Here is a 16,719-nt window from a genome sequence, read left to right as displayed (position 1 = left end):
TGTAAGATGCTGGTACTGGCAAGGAGGAAAGGATCCACAAAGTTTCATGCTGAAAGACTGAAATGGCTGCCCAAGGAGGTTTTATAAGACTTGTCAGGGCCACAAAGCCAGAAACCCTTAGTGCTTTTGCTCAACTTATATTGATTGGGGTGAAGGAAGAGGGAAGCATGATAGGAACAAAGACAGCTTTTCCCATCCAGCTACCAAGAAAAGCAAGTGCTCTTCCCAGGCTAGCTTTCCCTTCTCCACATGTTTTGTTTAGCTCTGAGTATCTTGGGTTTAATTTTATTTTTAATTCTTGCTGCAACATCTAGCAGTTGTTGATGTGGGACAGTAAACATGACTGAGGGGCTCCTGAGGAGGAAGGCTCTTAGTCAGGTCTGTCTCCTACCTCAGGACAGCATCAGCACACATCCTTCCTGACATACAGTTGTCTATTCTTACCCCAGTGGACAGATGTTGATGGAAACTGTTGCCATGTGAGCTGACTCAAGAAGGAAGGACCTTTTGCTATTTACTTCCAACTCTTGTCATTAGAGGCTTCAACACCAAAAAAACACCCATATTTCACTCTGAAGTGCACTTGTTCTGAACTCTTGCAAACATTCAAATGTGCCAAGTAACCCATAGAAAATAAATTGGCAAAAAAGCAACAGAACTGCAACAACAGTACTGTGCTGAAGTGAATGCAGAAACCCCCCCAAATGTTTAAATAGTCCCAATTTATCCCACAGCTTAGCCAATAAAATCCTTCATTAAATAGGGTTAGTTGAGAGGGCTGTATCACCCCGGGAGAACATGTCTCTCTCTGGTGCCACATGCTCTTATCTTTTCATTAATTGCAGGGTTTTGATGGGTACAACACTCCACTTGCTCCTTATAATTTCAAGAGAGAAGGAAGAAAATGAGACATTTTGTACCTGGCCCCCATTGGTGATAGAGAAAATCCTGGATGTGCCCCCACACTGCCTCACATACCACAGGAACCAGAGAGCAGAAACTTCGTGAGGCTCAGATGTGACATTGACGTTCACAAAGACCGTGGCGAAGTCTCTAACAGCTCTGCATGAGACACAGGAGCAGAAAGAGACAGTGATAAAATATGACTTCCTGACTGCTTTCAGGATTTTATTTGTCTTACTAAACAAGGGCTGCTTTCCCAAAGTCAGAAAAGTCAAGGTGATTTATATCTGTTTAATTTTTCAGTCTGTAGTGAGAATGTTCAAATGGTTTCTACCAGCGCCTCCCTCCCTCCCAAAGCATTTACCCATTTAGTTTGAAATCCCACTGATTTTACCTCAGTTAAAGAGTTTCCCAGCTGCTACTCCTTTCATCAGAATAAATATTTTTCTCAGCAGAAGAACATTTTTGGTAATCTGTTAGTGAAACTTTTCTGCATTTCTCCTCTATGGGGAGCTCATCGAGCACATCAGTTCCAAGGTCTGATGGGTCCTGAGGGACTGAAGTAGCCATGCAGCCAAAACATTCCCCACCTCTCACGTAACACTGCTGCACTGATCTTTTGTGAAATTGAGAATCAGACTTGGTAAATAACCCAGAGAAACCAAATTGGCAATCATTGTCATAAAAATAAGGAAAGGGTCACCTGTCTACCACAGTAAGTCCTCTGAACATGAACAGAGAAACAGCAGCAGGAACTGAAGATCTCGATATTCACATTTCTTTAATTTGTGGCTACAAATTGCTAAGGAAATTGAGATCATTTTCAAAGAAGGTAAAAGGACTTTGACTTGGATGAAGCTCCATGAAACAACATGATTTTATAATCCTCTGCTAAAGGAAGGAACTTTGCAAGTTATCTGGGCTAAAATATGTAACATAAACTTTTATAACCTCATTTCCCTAAGTATGAAGTGCATTCACCCCTATTTCATTAGCCAGGATATGAAAACAGCCTGCACACAAGAACTCCGTGACAATCCTGAGAGCACCAAGACACTAAACAGCTGCAGCAGGTTCAGGCCTGAGAAATGTGAAAAAAGTCTCCAGGATCAGTAGATGCTGATCTGTGACACAGGACAAACCAACCTTCTTTTGTAATCTTGGCCTCAGTCATACAGAAAACCCTGTGGAAGAGCTTGTCTGTTTAAGCACTGTTTTTCAACTGTGTGTAGAAAAATGTGGCTTGGCTTGAAGATCTAAAATGGGTTTTTACTGAGTTTTTGAATGCGTTTCAGCTGAGAACATCCATTAAAACTGGATGTTTTACTGACAACACCATTGGCAGTAGAAGCTGCCTTGCAGAGAAGTCTGTTAAAGGAGGGATCACTATAAACCCAGTCCTGCTTATACTCCACCAGCTCCATGACTAAGAGAAGCAGTAAAAGTAGGAGGAAGAATCAGTGCACTTGCAACAGTAGTCCAAAGTAACTGAGTTTGCAGGCAAAAGGCTCATAAAGCTAATTGCAAAGGAAACTCCAATGCCACAGAGAGCTCGAGCAAGTCCAAATGGCTGTACAGCAGATCCCATGGAGCTGGAGCAAGACCTAAGCCATAAAAACGAATTTCAAATGAAAAGTTTTGGTCAGAAAGCCGCAGACACAGCACTAAACTGCACTCAGAATGAAAGGGCAAACAGAGCACAGCCACACAAATAAAAGACACCGAATAGGAGGGAGGAGAGTGTTAGAGAACAGCACAGGGGCTGGCACAGCAAGCGGGGACATGAGTGCTCATACAATCACACTTCTCTTTGCCTTATAAGGAGAAATGACTGAAAAGAGAAAGGAAGGAAACAGAATTTCCAGTGGTCATCACCTCAATGTATTGAACATTGTTCCTTTTTTTATTTGTACAGTGTGGTCCCTCACAGAGAGCACATTGGTCATTTTATAGACCTTGAGCCCTCTTCCTACCAACTATTGTTGATGCTCTGTTGGATCTGCCGCTCATAAACAAGGAGGACCTGTGGGATGATGCAAAGGTGAAGGGCAGCCTTGGCTGCAGTGGCCATGAGACTGTGGAGTTTAAGATCCTGAGAGGAGTAAGGCAAACAGCAGAATTGCAGCCCTGGAATCTGGAAGGGCAGATTACATCCTCCTCGAGGGCCTGACTGCCAGTGTCTCCTAGGAAACTATCCTGCAGGGCAAAGAGTTGGCTGGAGTGCAATGGTTTGAAGTGAAAGGATGGTGGGAAGAGCCCACACCACCACTGCTGTGTGCAGGGACCTGCTGAAGCAAACCCCAGGCTCCCCCAGCACCTTTGATGCCACCTGCCAGCTAACTAAACCCCATCTCGAACACCTCCTGATCTCTCAGCACCTGTACTCAGCTGTACCCCAGAATCTGCCAAAAAGCCACTATAATTCCACAGCTGGAATTTCAAAGCAGATAAAGATTTACGTACTTGGTCCAGCAAATCTTATTTATCAGCTCTTTCATGGTCATTTTGTCCCATTCTTCAGCATGTGGAGCATCCCATGGTGCATCAACAGGAATCTGGAGACAGAGGTGAAATACTCAATAAATGATTCAATACTTCACCATTGCCTGGTCATAGCTAGTTACTAGCACAGACTTAATTGATATGTTGGCCAGGAGTTATTTTGTCTGCTGCACATGGATATAAATTTGGAACAAATTCACTAAATGGAATAGTTTCCATTCACACATCTCGGCATGAATTGTACCATGACCACTAAATCTGTCTATGTCTGACCAATGAACTATATCCTTGTGTTGGGACTCATCTGGCTTTTAGTTGTCCAGAAGTGATTGCAATTTAGTTGTCTTGGTGTCCTCTAAAAGTTGAGGGGAAAGTTCTTTTTTCAGTCAGTTCCAAGATGGGTATCCAAAGGTACCCATGTCTCTCTGCTAATTGCAGAGTGAAAAAAAAGTCTAGATACCACTGAAATATTTTTAGGCAGTTAAATTCTTAATAACAATTTTTTGCATGTAAGTAACATGTGGAGGACACTACCAAATCCCTAAATCTTTAAAAAATGTACTATTTGAAAAAAAAAAAAAAAAGTGTAGTATCATACACAAATTTGATTCTGCAAAACTGCATGAAACCAATAAAATTTGCAGGAGTACAGTGAGTTATGCTTGAAGGTTCTGGTAAGGTAAAGCCCTTGGTTTGTTGCTAGATTATATGGCAACTGATGAACATTTGAAAGACAGTATAATGCTCCAGGGGCTGCAGCTGTACTGCTTATATTCTGAATTTAAAAAAAAAAAGTTACTTTGAAGTCAAACTGGAGCTCAGCTTAGGCAGCTACAAAAAAAGGAATCATCTTCACTCAAAATGCTGTCACAAGGGAAGGGAAAAAAACTCCTTCTAATCCCCTAGCTCATGGAATGGTTTTCCCTGTCATGAGAAAATATATACACTGAGTTCAACCTCACTTTTTTCAGGTATCTTAGATACCTCCAGACCTTTTTGTCTTCTCTCACAGAATCATAAAATAGTTTGGGTGGGAAGGGACCTTTAAAAGTCATCTAGTCCACCCTCCTTCAGTGAGGAGGACCTTTTACTTCTGACAGTTCCTGGGCAATATAGGAATCTTTCCTGATGAATGCTTCCTTTCTGTTTTGTTTTGCTGTTGAGGGGTTTTTTTTGTATTAAAGAAGGAATAAAAAACCCTGCCAGAAACAAAACAAAACAAAACAAAACCTGATTTATTCATGGTGACATGAGCATTGTAGGAAACAGAATTTTCACAGCCTACCTCTTTTCCCATCTTGTCCATGGTTCTCCAGAAGTTATTGTAATCCAGATAAACCAAGGGATTCCATGTTGAAGGGCAAATTCCTGTGAAATTTCGTGACTTTCCCTGAAATGCACATAAAAACAAAAGCAACTGAAATACAACCCAGCATATCTTCACTACTCAAGAACACAAAATTCTCAGTCATCACATGGCTGGCCTTTTGCCACAAAAGACCTGGCTGGGTTTTAGGTGTTTTCTTTTTTTTTTCCTGCATATGCATGCAAGCAATGAAATGCATGTAGCTAAGCAGGAGGGATAAAAACAGCTGGACTGACATTAAAAAGGACAATAACAACTTTTTATATTTATTATTCTGACAGGATGGGGAAAGGTACATTTGTTCTGAGCAGGTTGTCAAATTCTGGGCTAAGGAGACTGAAGCCATGGCCAAAGAGGTAATATTTCTTGTTCCTAAGCATCCTCCATTATTACATTTAAATGAATCTACTATTTGCCTGTCTGCTGAAATGTGCATCCTGAAGTTGGCATGGGTCTATAATTGCATGCATTTCAAACTATTTAAGCACCTTTATGGTACATCTCACTTTATTATTCCATGGAAGAAACCTAGCCTATAAAAAAAATCTGAAAAGGAAGTTTTTGGCTGCAGGAAGAAAAATACTGTACATTTGCAAAAATGGTGTCAGTACTTACAACGTGTATGACACTGAGCTGCAGCAGTGGCTGCAGCTGTTATTATCTGAAACTGACTGTTTCAGATAATCCTGTGATATAATGATAAGAGAAACAATCTGGCAGCAGCTGCTTCTTTGTGATAACTTTAATCTGAAAGAGGACAGGATGAGCAGGTAAAATTTTCTCTTACTAAATTGCTTTGACCCTTCCCCCATGTAAGCCAGTGGTGAATTTCTCATCAGACCTCTCTGTTGTTTGCCCTTCCAGATGTGTCAGAAGTTTGTGTGAGGATGCAGGGAACACACTGACCATGACAGATAGGAGCTGGGGTGCTAAAGCTTTTCAGTGCCATGGACCCTGTGCCAGCCCATCACACCTGGCAGGTGGGAGCCACAGACCAAAAGAGAGGCTGAAGTGCTTCAAATACAGGAGATGGGGACCCAGAGACAGAGGACACAAACCAGGAGCCAAACACACCCTTCTCACACTTCATGAGAGAGAATTTACTGATCTTTCCCACTGGTATTTGTGTATTTGTTTGTAAACACACACGGGTTTTTGATATTCTGCAGAACATTTTTCTCTGCAAAGATCATAACAAAGATAAAAGGTGCAAGATGAAACTCAGAGATCATAGTGAGCTTTCGCACTTGGCAAAAGCAGTAAAATACTGAAATTCCTACGCTTTGGTCAACACTTGTCCGCCCCAGGACAGGTACAGTAGGGGAGGCAAATGTATGTGGTGGGTAAGGGACCACAGCAAGACTTGGCTGACACTGCGTGGTCTTCACTCCTCAGAGCAGGGCTCCAGGGGTGCCCCAGCTCTGACATCCATCAGGTCACTCTGTGCTGTTCCTCCTCACCATCTTCAGTGAGGGCAGCAGCAAAGCCACTCTCCTGCTCCATCCAGACCCAATAATTTCTCCTCTGGGCCAAGCAAAGCATCAGGTTGTGATCTCAGCCTTAGTTCAGCTTGAGATCCACATGTTTAAGGTTTTCGGGGTTTTTTTTAAATTTCCAGTAAATGTTGTGCTTTCAAGTCACCAGGAGGTGGTTGGTTACCTCTGGATTTCTGGGTATGTAATCTCAGTCTTGTGTACCACATACTTCTTTCTCTTTTATGCCCATTTTGTTCTTTTCCAGAGAGTTACACTAAAGGAGGGTGGTGGGTGCTCCAGCTTTCTCCAGGTGCACACGTGCATGCAAAACATTTCTGCCATGGCAAGAGCAGAATAAATGCTCCTGTGAACTACCAGCAGGGGAATCCTCCAAATGACACTGGCTCTTCCTTTCCCTTGAGGACAAATTCTCACTGCCAGGCCAGAGCACTGTGTTCAGCCACAGAAAAGAAGGCCAAACAATGCATGCAAAGGGATATACTGCATACTGCAGCTTTTACTGTCGTAAACTGATGCTGCATCAAACTGGGAAATACTGATACCAAGCAGTAACATACTACTAATCATTTTATTCTTATTGCACAACATTTTGCTTTTCTAAAAGATCATCAAACACTGCTTCTCAAAATTCATATATTGCTAGGCTTTTCATTCTGGTTAGGAACACAGGTGCCATCCACATTCCTTCCTTGACATGCTTTAACAGCAATAATTCTGCCCTGCAGCAGAGATGAGGTGCAATGCTGTCAGACCACCCAAATCCTGGTGAGGAGAAGTTATTACTGTAGTTCTGTCAGGAAATACTGCAAGGGGGCAAAGGGAAAAGATAAGCCTGTGTCCAATCAGGAGTGGCAGCAAAAAGTTCCCAGTTTTTCACTGTTCAGTGACACCTCTTTTCAAAAGTCTTTTTGATAAGTGACTGTGCTTGTACAGAGTGATGTAACTTGCAAAGAGCTCTCCTATCCTTAGCTTACTTAGCTTAAAACATCTTTGGTCAATGGCATAGCCCAGAGAGATCAATGAGAAAATGTATTTTATCCCCTGAGAACTATGAAATGCCAACTGATAATTTAAAAAGCCTAAAGTTGTGTTACTTATTGCTCTCTTCTGCATGCAAAAAACCCCAGAACTTCAGTAAGACTGGAGTCCAGTGGCAGGAAAAGCTGCAAAAAGACAGCAGTGCTAACAGACCTGGAAGAGGCTAAGACTGAATTCAGAGAGACTGAAATGGTTCACAGACACAGTGACCCCTTGTGTGGCGGGGCTGTACCTATCTGACATGAGGTCAGAGGAAAGCCCAATTCCAGCAAATTCCAGGAAAGAAATTCCCATTTCCCACCAGGGAGAGTGAGCCCAACAGCCTGAGACACATCAGTTCTCCAGCTTTCTCTCTGGCACAAGTATCTCCACGGCAGGGAGTAAATCTAGCTCGATTGAGCTGGGGCTAGGTGAGTTATTAATTTGGTTTTAATATTGTCTCCCTGCTAGGCAGAGGAGCTCTGGCTGCATGTTTCACAGAGGAGCTCACTGCAAACAGGCAAGGTCTTGCAATATTCCATTTTTAAACAAGTTTATAGTGTTCTGGACACATTCTTTTCAGAACTACTGTTTTCTTAACTGAAAGGCAAATAACCTACTGGCTTTGTTCCCATGCTAACACAGGGCTGCTTGACTGACCCACAGAGTTTATCCAACCCTTTTTCTCATTTCCTGGTGTGTAGAGTGGTTTCCTGCAGACCTCAGATCTGAGTTCTGCTGCCTGCTTGCACTAGTTACCCCACACCAATCCAAAGAAAACAAGATCCTCAAGCACCATCCTTCAGTGGTTAGAAAGAAGGCAGTGAGAAACGAGCTCTGCAAGGTCCCTTCCCTGCTCAGGGCTATGCCAAAACTACAGGAATTAACCTCAAGCCGTGACACCACCCCAAGTTTCACATTGTGCCAGAGGAGAAAATGATTTTTCCAGTCTTGAGAAAGGCAAGTCTGTCTCCTGCCTGCTGTGCCAGGGACAGGGCACACATCAGGAAGCACAGGGGGAGCATCCCCCATGCCCCAGAGCAGGGGTTGTTATTGCCTGGGGCTGTGCACAGCACACACAGAGCAGCAGCTCCCCGTGGTGTGATCCCTCGGGTGAGTGTCCTTCCCTGATCACCACCACCTCCAGCAGGTCTAGCCCTGGGAGCACTGCAGTGCCTGGGACTGTCTGACTCCTGTGTCTGAACAAGTTTATCGTGATGTGCAGTCTTAGTCACAGACCCACCTGCTGCACCCTGAGCTCTTCATCTTAAGGCAGGATGGAGGAAAGAAAAGACTAGATGGCAAATGTAAAGCATTGTATAGAAATGCTCATATTTTGTCAAGTGTTCCCTCGCTCTGAAAATCATAATTCCTTATTAAGTAATATTATATATCCTGGGGCTGTGGGCTGCTGCCAGATATTGGAGGAGTAGAGTTATGTGAGAAGGCTAATACCACACCAAGGCCCAAAGCCTTTACTTTCTAGGGTCTTCTATTAAAAGGGTGAAAACAGCACAGAGCTTCATGGACCTCTGTAAAAACAAAAAGCTGTCTGCCAGCTCAGGGAAGGGAGAACTCCAGCACATCTGCCCTTTCTCAGTTCGAAAGCATTCTTACTGAACTATGGGACAGTAGCCACAGAGAAATTTAGCTGGAAAGAAAGTCTGGGGCTCATAATAAACACTACAGTTTCAAGTTACAGATTTACAAGGACAGGATGCCAAAAAAATTCCTGATTGACACCAAAGGAGTCCATGTTACCATGCTAACTGATGGGAGAGAACAAACAAACAAAAAAAAAAGATAAACAATGGTTACATATTTGGATTCTCAAATAAACTGTAACTACAAAGGAAACCTGCACCAATGAAGCAACTTGGTTATCAAAGCTTGCAGTACATGGAATTTTTCCACATGCATATGGGAAAAATTCCTGTCAGAGAAAAGAAGCTCATTAAATCCCTCTGGGGATTTTCACTTTCCCTTGGCTGCATCCGCTGCTCGGATAAACCATTTTCCCACTTTCTCCTAACTCAATCAAAGCAGTATCCTGGAAATCTTCAGAAAAAGCCAAACTGAACTGATTGTTATGGCAAACAAAAGACCAAAAATCTCGTAATCCAAGGGTGCTGGATATTACATACAGAGTAGTACTGTCACAAACACATCTAAAGCTGTGCTTAGTCACTGCTCAAAACACTGCCTCTCACCTCTGACAAAACCACACAACATTGCAGACTTTGGAGAAAGCTCTTGGGAGGAGACCTTCCTGTCTGGCCCTGGCTACACATTCCTGGACAGCCACCAGCTGACAGCAACAACAGCTGAGACACAAGGGGAGAAGTTTTAGTCAGACCTTTCAAACCTGAAAGGCAGCAGCTGGCCCATGGCTGATGGTGTATTAGCCCAAGAAGCTGAAAACATCCATCTTTCAGATTAATATTTAATTTTTGGTGGGTATGATCCTTTAATACCAAATAATGTCTTTGCTAACATTTTCTGTCATTTAGGAAATACCACAAGTGCTTGTGTTCCTGGAGCATCTTTAATGAATACGAGGGGTGCATCTACAGCTGGGAGAGCACAAACCCCTACTTGCACCTCACCCTCCAGCCTGGGAACAGTGTGCAGCAGGCAGGTAAAAGAGAGGCAGGTAAAAGAGCCCTGCACACTGACCAGCCCGGCCAACAGCCAGGACTGCACAGATGGAGTTCAATAAGCTTCCTCCAGAAGTGGGATGTAAGAGAGGGTTCAACAACACATCCCTAAATCAAAAGGTACGGTGACTGCACAATGTCTCAAGGGAAAAGAAAGGAGAAGTACAAAACCTTAGGGGGAAAAAAAGGAAGAAAAAGCTGTAATTCAAAGAGTGGGAAGAGAATGTGGGAGAATTGAGACCTACATGAAGAAAAGCATCATTATTATTCATCCAGTGCTTTAATCTGGGAGACCTTAAAGCCCCTTTGCTGTCACCCTGCTCCAACAACTACAGCTCCCTTGGGACCCTGATTAGCTCAGCAGGACCACGATGACAAACCCAGAACTGATCCACAGCCTGTGATCCAGCTGAATAGCTCATAATGCTGCCTCTTGCTTAGAAACATGCTTCCACTTCAAAGAAAACTTCCAAAATTACATGGTCATTAGCAGAGACGTGCATAATGCAACGTGGGACAATAAACAGCTGCAGCTTTGGTGTCAAAATGGATTAAGGGCTCAAAGTAATGTAACCCATTAGAGCCTTTTATTTAACATAAAGAAGATAAGTGCCTTTTAGGATGCTGAGAGATTCATGCCTGAGCTTAAATTAGAGTGGGACAAACATTCTGCTGGTACAAACCAGCCCATCCCTCTTGCTGTAGAATAACATCAGTTTTGCATGAGGAGGTGACAAATAACTTTTTTAGTATTATGGAGTGGCTGTGCAATTATTTAAGATGTGCCTATTTTATGAGCATGGCATCAATTTGCCCAATAAGGGGTGCTTGCAGAACCAGATGGTAAAACTCTGCACTGTGAACACATCACTCTAATTCTTAGGAGAAAAAGTGGGAAGGTAATAGAAATGAAACCAATTAAGGATCCATCACATAGGCTGGCTTGCCTTCATCAAGTATGTCAACTCTGACTCATACTGAGTATGAGGCTTCAAGTCTGGTTCTACCAGAGTCTGTTAAGTACCAGAACTAAAGAATATTATAGAAAAAAAAAGAAAAAAAATTGAATAAATGGAAGTGATGGTCTTTGCAAAGTAAAATAGTTTGAGTTATGGATACAGACAGTCACATCTCATACCTATGAATCTTAGCCCTTTCTTTGTCCTTCTCCCTGCTGGTCTCACCCTGTACTGGTTTTGGCAGTAGTAGGACCTGTGCAAAAAAATGAGTGGGCTAAAGATCTGGGACAAGGGCTGGAAATCTGCTCTGAAGACAGTTTCACTTTAGCCACACCAGTACCTGCTCAAGAGTGGCCACCTGGACTCCTGCTGCCCCACATCTCAGAGGTGAAACTTTTGGTGACTCTTGGGAAGGGCTTGTGTGTCACCATTAGCTAGAGAGGGCACCTCAGAGTCCCAGATTAAAAGATTAACTTCCAGACATCTATTTGGAAGTAAGACAAATCCTACACTACAGGACAGGGAGAGATCTCATGTGAATCTAGTTACACAGGGCAAATATATTATACTACTCTCAGGCTAGTTCTGTGACACTGTTGTCCAGTATCATTAGTCAATACTATCCATCAATACTATTACTTTTTAAATTTAAATTTGGCTTTTATTTCAGAACAAGTACTTCCTGAATTTGAGGCAAAACTTCTTTGGAGGGTATGTTCAAAGACAATGTGCCAAATGCATCCCAAATTTTTTAGCTGCTGTCAGTTACATTTTCTGAACACTTAGAAAGGAAGTAAGAACCATTTGTCCCACTCCCGGTGAGTTAAAACAGAATAACAACACTTCAAGCAGGTACTTTCTGGATTACTAAGGATGAGTTTTAAATGAAACCCTCTTGATGACTGTCAGTAATTTCCAAATTTCAGTGCTACCTTTGGGTACCTCAGCATGGAAAGGCAATACTTACCCCCTTATGATGGAACATATGGCCCTCGACATGCACTTTATAGGTCTCCACACCCAGCTCTTTTGCCAGTCGGAGAATCCGGTTTTGGGTAGGTCCCACATATGATCCACCAACATCTACATAATTCACTTTATCGTTCTGTCAAAGAGAATGCAGGAATCAGAAGCTGTGCAGGAAGCTCCTCAGAACAAACATCTAGAAGCAGAAAGAATTATTCCATACTGCATGTCTATGGAATGTATGTGTATGATATTCAGGAGGAATTTGTTAATGGAAAAGGTTGTCAAGCATTGGAATGGGCTGCCCAGGGAGGTGGTGGATTCACCACCCCTGGAGATGTTCAAGAAATTCACATTACTTTTCTTGTCATTGCAAAACATTTCTGCAGCTGAAACCATCTCCAGCACCCAGGCTTGTTTGCTCTCCTAGATACCTGCTCAGACTTAATGCTACAGGCGCTGAGCACTGCACTGCACTGCAGTTTACCAGGAGATTAATCTCCTTTCCAGCACTGCACTCCTTGGCTCCAGCCTGCTGCTCTCTGGGCAGTGACCCCCAGCCACGCCTGCCATGCAAGGTGCTCAATGCACCCCTCAGACCAGCACCACACTCACTTGGGAGGTGGGAAGGAAGCAGAAGGCCTCAGGGATGCACACTATTACAGCAGGCTGATGTCCCAAGACAGTAACTCTTTTTAACACTGTTTATAGTGAGTATTTTAAGCCTGGCATTCTCAGTGTCACAGAAGGATGGTGTTTATGCTCCATGTTTCACACACAATGATTTCTGCTGGAACACCACAGTTTATCTCTGGCTCTCCAGCAATGGCACCTGACTTAATTTACACCTCCCTCACTTCCAGGGTGGGAAGCAGAGGTAATGTCTGGGCTACATTACCCTGTGCCACAAGTGACTCTTCATTTCTTTCATTTTTTTTCTAATGGCAATTGAGATGCAGCTCATTTTTAGAAGCAGGAGTGTTATTTCAGATATTTTTAAGACATTTTAAAACATATGTCTGAGCCATAATCATGTCTGGTCCTGCTCAGGCTGCTTCTTACAGGGCTCTAAGTTATCATGCCTGTTACAGTATGCAAAGGGAGATGGGAAAGAGAGGGGAAATGCTCTGACACTCATGGTCCCAGATGATGGTTTTCAACACACTGTTGAATTACTGAAGTCTAGGTAGACAATATTCATTTTTCCCTCATCTATCAAGCCAGTCATTGCACCTTAGAAGGCTGTCAGGTTGGCCAAGCATGAATTCCTCTTGGTGAACTCATGCTGACTGATGACTTTTGGATTAGTTGTTCTGTCAGCTTCTGAGGGACTGAGTTGAAGCTGTAGTTGCCTGGCTCAAAACAATAGGAGTGACATTTGTCACATCCTAGACCAGCACAAGTGAGAGTCCACGTCTCATGAAGCACTTACCCTGATGGTGAATGTCCTTCCTCCAACTCTGTCCCGGGCCTCAAGGACCACCACGCTGACCCCAGCCTCAGACAGCAATTTGGCAGCTGACAAACCTACCAAAAAAAGAGAAAGTGAGTTAAAGCAAGTGGCAGCATCAGCCACATTAATGGTTAAAAACTGAACCAAAGCTTCAAGGTCAGAGATTTCAATAGACTGTTCTCAAAAATCCCTGAGAGAAGTTAGGCATTTTTCATGGTATCTCCCCACAGAAATCATGTGGCTGCTGCTTAGTTGCATGGCAGAACCACTCACAGCATTCACAGACTGAAGTTTCCTCCTTGGGCTGCATTTTGGCCTTTTAAAACTGGAAAAACCTCCATTATTAAGAGACAGACACACATCTTACTCTTCATTTGTGCAGCCTGTGGAAAGGCAGCACCCAGCTTAGGGGACTTGCAGCACTACAGTGACATCAATAATGTCACACATCAAACTCTCTGCTCCACTGCTGTCCCTTGTCCTCATCCACATGCAGAAGGAAAGTCTGCCTCACTGTCAGGATTCATTTTCAGCAAGGGAGTCTGACCATGACAATCAAACAGGCTGTATGTAGATACTTTATAAAAGGAATTATGGTCTCAGCAAAAATCATCTAATTATGGGACTTTGCGATGGAGCCACCAGAGACAACTGAAAATTCAATAGGACAGGAGACCTCTTTGCTCTTGACAGATGCGAGCTGAAATTGTAAAAAGCAATCATGAGTTGGTGAAATCAGATTATCCCACTGCCCTGCAGGCCAATTTGGCACTGAAGCATTGTTTCTTTGGAGTTGTTTCCCCTCCTTAAGTACACGAAAGGCAGCCTTATTGATCAGAACTTCCAAGATACCCCGCAGGCAGCGGTAACAACATTACCCTCCTGTTTATTACACTACCCTGAAATGTGATTAAAATCAACTGTTTGTGAGCCTACAAACAAAGCATGTCTGAAAAGACCAGGGGAGAGGAATCATTCTGGGAAGAGTTAAATGTACTCCTTTACTCTAAGGACAATACAGAATTGACCATAAACTCCTGTGCTACAACCTTTTAATGGGGAAGTGGAACACCATTCACTGCTCACTTGAGCTGAGGAAGTTCAAATGTCTTACACAGGCAAAAATTATATATATAATTTTCATAGTCATTAAAAATAACTTTACATCCTTGCACCATATTCTTAAGATTGCTGCTGGAGCAGAAGTATACTTAGTTCTTCCATCTATTTAATATTCTAATTTTTTTAATTGCAAGCCATTTTTCAGTAGAGTGGATGTCTTATAAATTGATCTAATTTATTTCAGTGATAATTTTTTCTTCCATGAAACTCGAGAAACAATTTTTTTCTAGCTAATTCTTTAATCCATTAAGTGATGGTGTTCTCTTCCTCCCCAACATAAACATAGAAGACACAAATCTATGATGCTGAAAAGACAAACTGCAATATTTTCTTACAAACACGCAATTTTTTCTATGCAGAAAAATGAGATTTCAAAATATACAGCAGGTTTTGTCGCAAAATAGTGGATATCCTACATGCATAAAATAAAAGACTGAATTCTTTATTCTGTATAAATACCACTGGACACTCAGGCATGAGTGGGTAATTCTTTTGTAAGAAGGTTTACTGTAGATATACATGCCTTGAAAAAATTGAACATGGAGCCACAAAAAGTAAAGCCTAGGCATGAAAAAAAATTAAATGCAAATCTTTGGTGCCTAAGACCATAATTTCATGCTGAATACAACAGCTCTATTACCACCACAGTTACAGGAAGTTATAGGAAGAATAATGGTTTCGTTGGACTGAGTTGGAAGTTAAGCCTACTACTGGATTATAGCTTAATTATGGGATATATCCCAATAAAGAAGGGATGCTAAGAGATGAAGAACGTGTTGTAATGTGGCCGAGGTTCTCTAACCTGTTTGCCTGTTAAACTGTACTTGTACTGCAGAATTACAGGTTAAGTTTCATTATTGTTGACCCAAGGGTCACCTTAGTCACTGGTCCAAAAAAGGAAAAAGGCTTTGGGGTTTCACAGACTGGGAGAGAGCAAGAAATACACTGGGACAGCAATGGCTTACTGGGAACCGGGAGAGGGCATGACTCACAAGTAAAACCAATATAAAACATGTTGATTTAAGATTATTACTACACATTTATTTGCTTAAAGCGTGGAAACTATTTTCTTTCAAAACAGAGGACTAGGAACAACACCCACACAGAGCATCTCTGTGCAGCTGCCTGCTGGACCCACCTCTTTAGCTCCATCCTGGTGAGACTGAAGTGCACCAGGTCCAGGTGCTTCCACAGGTTTGGCTGAAGCACCCCACAGGTCATGAAGCCTCATTTATACACAATTAACCTCTAGACTGACTGCATATTTACCTTTCATCTTCTCCATAACTTGAATTTTCAAGACTTTTGTTGCTGTTCCAGTATTGTGGACAGTACTGGACACCAGAGAGTGACGATTTGATTGATGGGATGAGAATGAGAGAGGAAGGAATGAGACCTTCTCCTTTCCTGCTCTTTGCCTCATCCCTGCCTGCTCAGCTCCCCTCAGGCTGCATAGAGGGGAGCTGTTCTGTTCCTCTCACTTCCTCTACAACATCTCCATCCCAGAGGACCTCATGAACTTCAGGAAGTGCCAAGGAGCAGGGAAGAAGTGGTAGATGTTCCCTCCTTGGGTGTTCAAGCCCAGGTTGGTTGGGGCTTTGAGCAACCTGGTCTAGTGGGAGGTGTCCCTGCCCATGGCAGGGGGTAGAACGAAATGAGCTTTAATGTCCCTTCCAACCCAAACCATTCCTTACAGGCACACTGTTCCAGGCCAAATGGAGCACTGGGCTCAGTGCTCAGACCAGGCAATTAAAGCACTCCAGGGTCTGTTGGTGTGACTGGAGCGCAGGCACTCCTGTCACAGCTGAGCCTGTGGCTGCGTCGCCTCCACCTCCTCCGAGTGTAGCCTTGAGATAAAGCTGGAAACCACCCCAAATCACTGGCCACACTCCTTCCAGACAGCCCCCCAATTCCATGAATTAGAAATACACTACTTCCCTCAGCAAGATGGAAGGAGCCTGCCAAAACCATGCCTCATTGGCAGTATCTGGCTGTAGAAATTCACTTACTGTTAAATGAGAACAAACAAGGTGAGACATCCTCCACAAGGGTTTCTATGGAAATCTCACAAGCAGCTCCCCTCCTCTGAAGACACCATGCAGGAAAGCTCTGTTTCTATTGATTTTGCAGTGCTATTAAGGACTCAGAATTGCTGCTGCTACAGATCCGACCACGGCTGCTTTCATGCCAGAAAATTGTCATAATCCTACCACAAGCAAAGCACTTTGAAGTTCATCAAAACACTGGATATACAGTAAAAAAAAAAAAAAAAAGAATT

The 16,719-nt window shown here is 42.9% G+C and overlaps 1 protein-coding gene across 1 annotated transcript in view; it reads right to left on the bottom strand.

Moving 5' to 3' along the window:
* LOC125318752 (amine oxidase [flavin-containing] A-like) overlaps positions 1–16,719 on the bottom strand; it is a 34,860-nt gene that overhangs the window by 10,528 nt on the left and 7,613 nt on the right. Inside the window, exons 2-6 of the mRNA XM_048289686.1 lie at positions 13,299–13,393; positions 11,868–12,005; positions 4,691–4,795; positions 3,367–3,458; positions 921–1,062 (exon numbers count right to left, since the gene is read on the bottom strand). Coding sequence (XP_048145643.1) covers positions 921–1,062; positions 3,367–3,458; positions 4,691–4,795; positions 11,868–12,005; positions 13,299–13,393 — 572 coding nt within the window. The remainder of the gene's footprint in view (positions 1–920; positions 1,063–3,366; positions 3,459–4,690; positions 4,796–11,867; positions 12,006–13,298; positions 13,394–16,719) is intronic.

This window comes from Corvus hawaiiensis, chromosome 2 (assembly GCF_020740725.1).
Source record: "Corvus hawaiiensis isolate bCorHaw1 chromosome 2, bCorHaw1.pri.cur, whole genome shotgun sequence".
Taxonomy (NCBI): Eukaryota; Metazoa; Chordata; class Aves; order Passeriformes; family Corvidae; genus Corvus; species Corvus hawaiiensis.
This window is presented reverse-complemented; position numbering and strand designations above follow the sequence as displayed.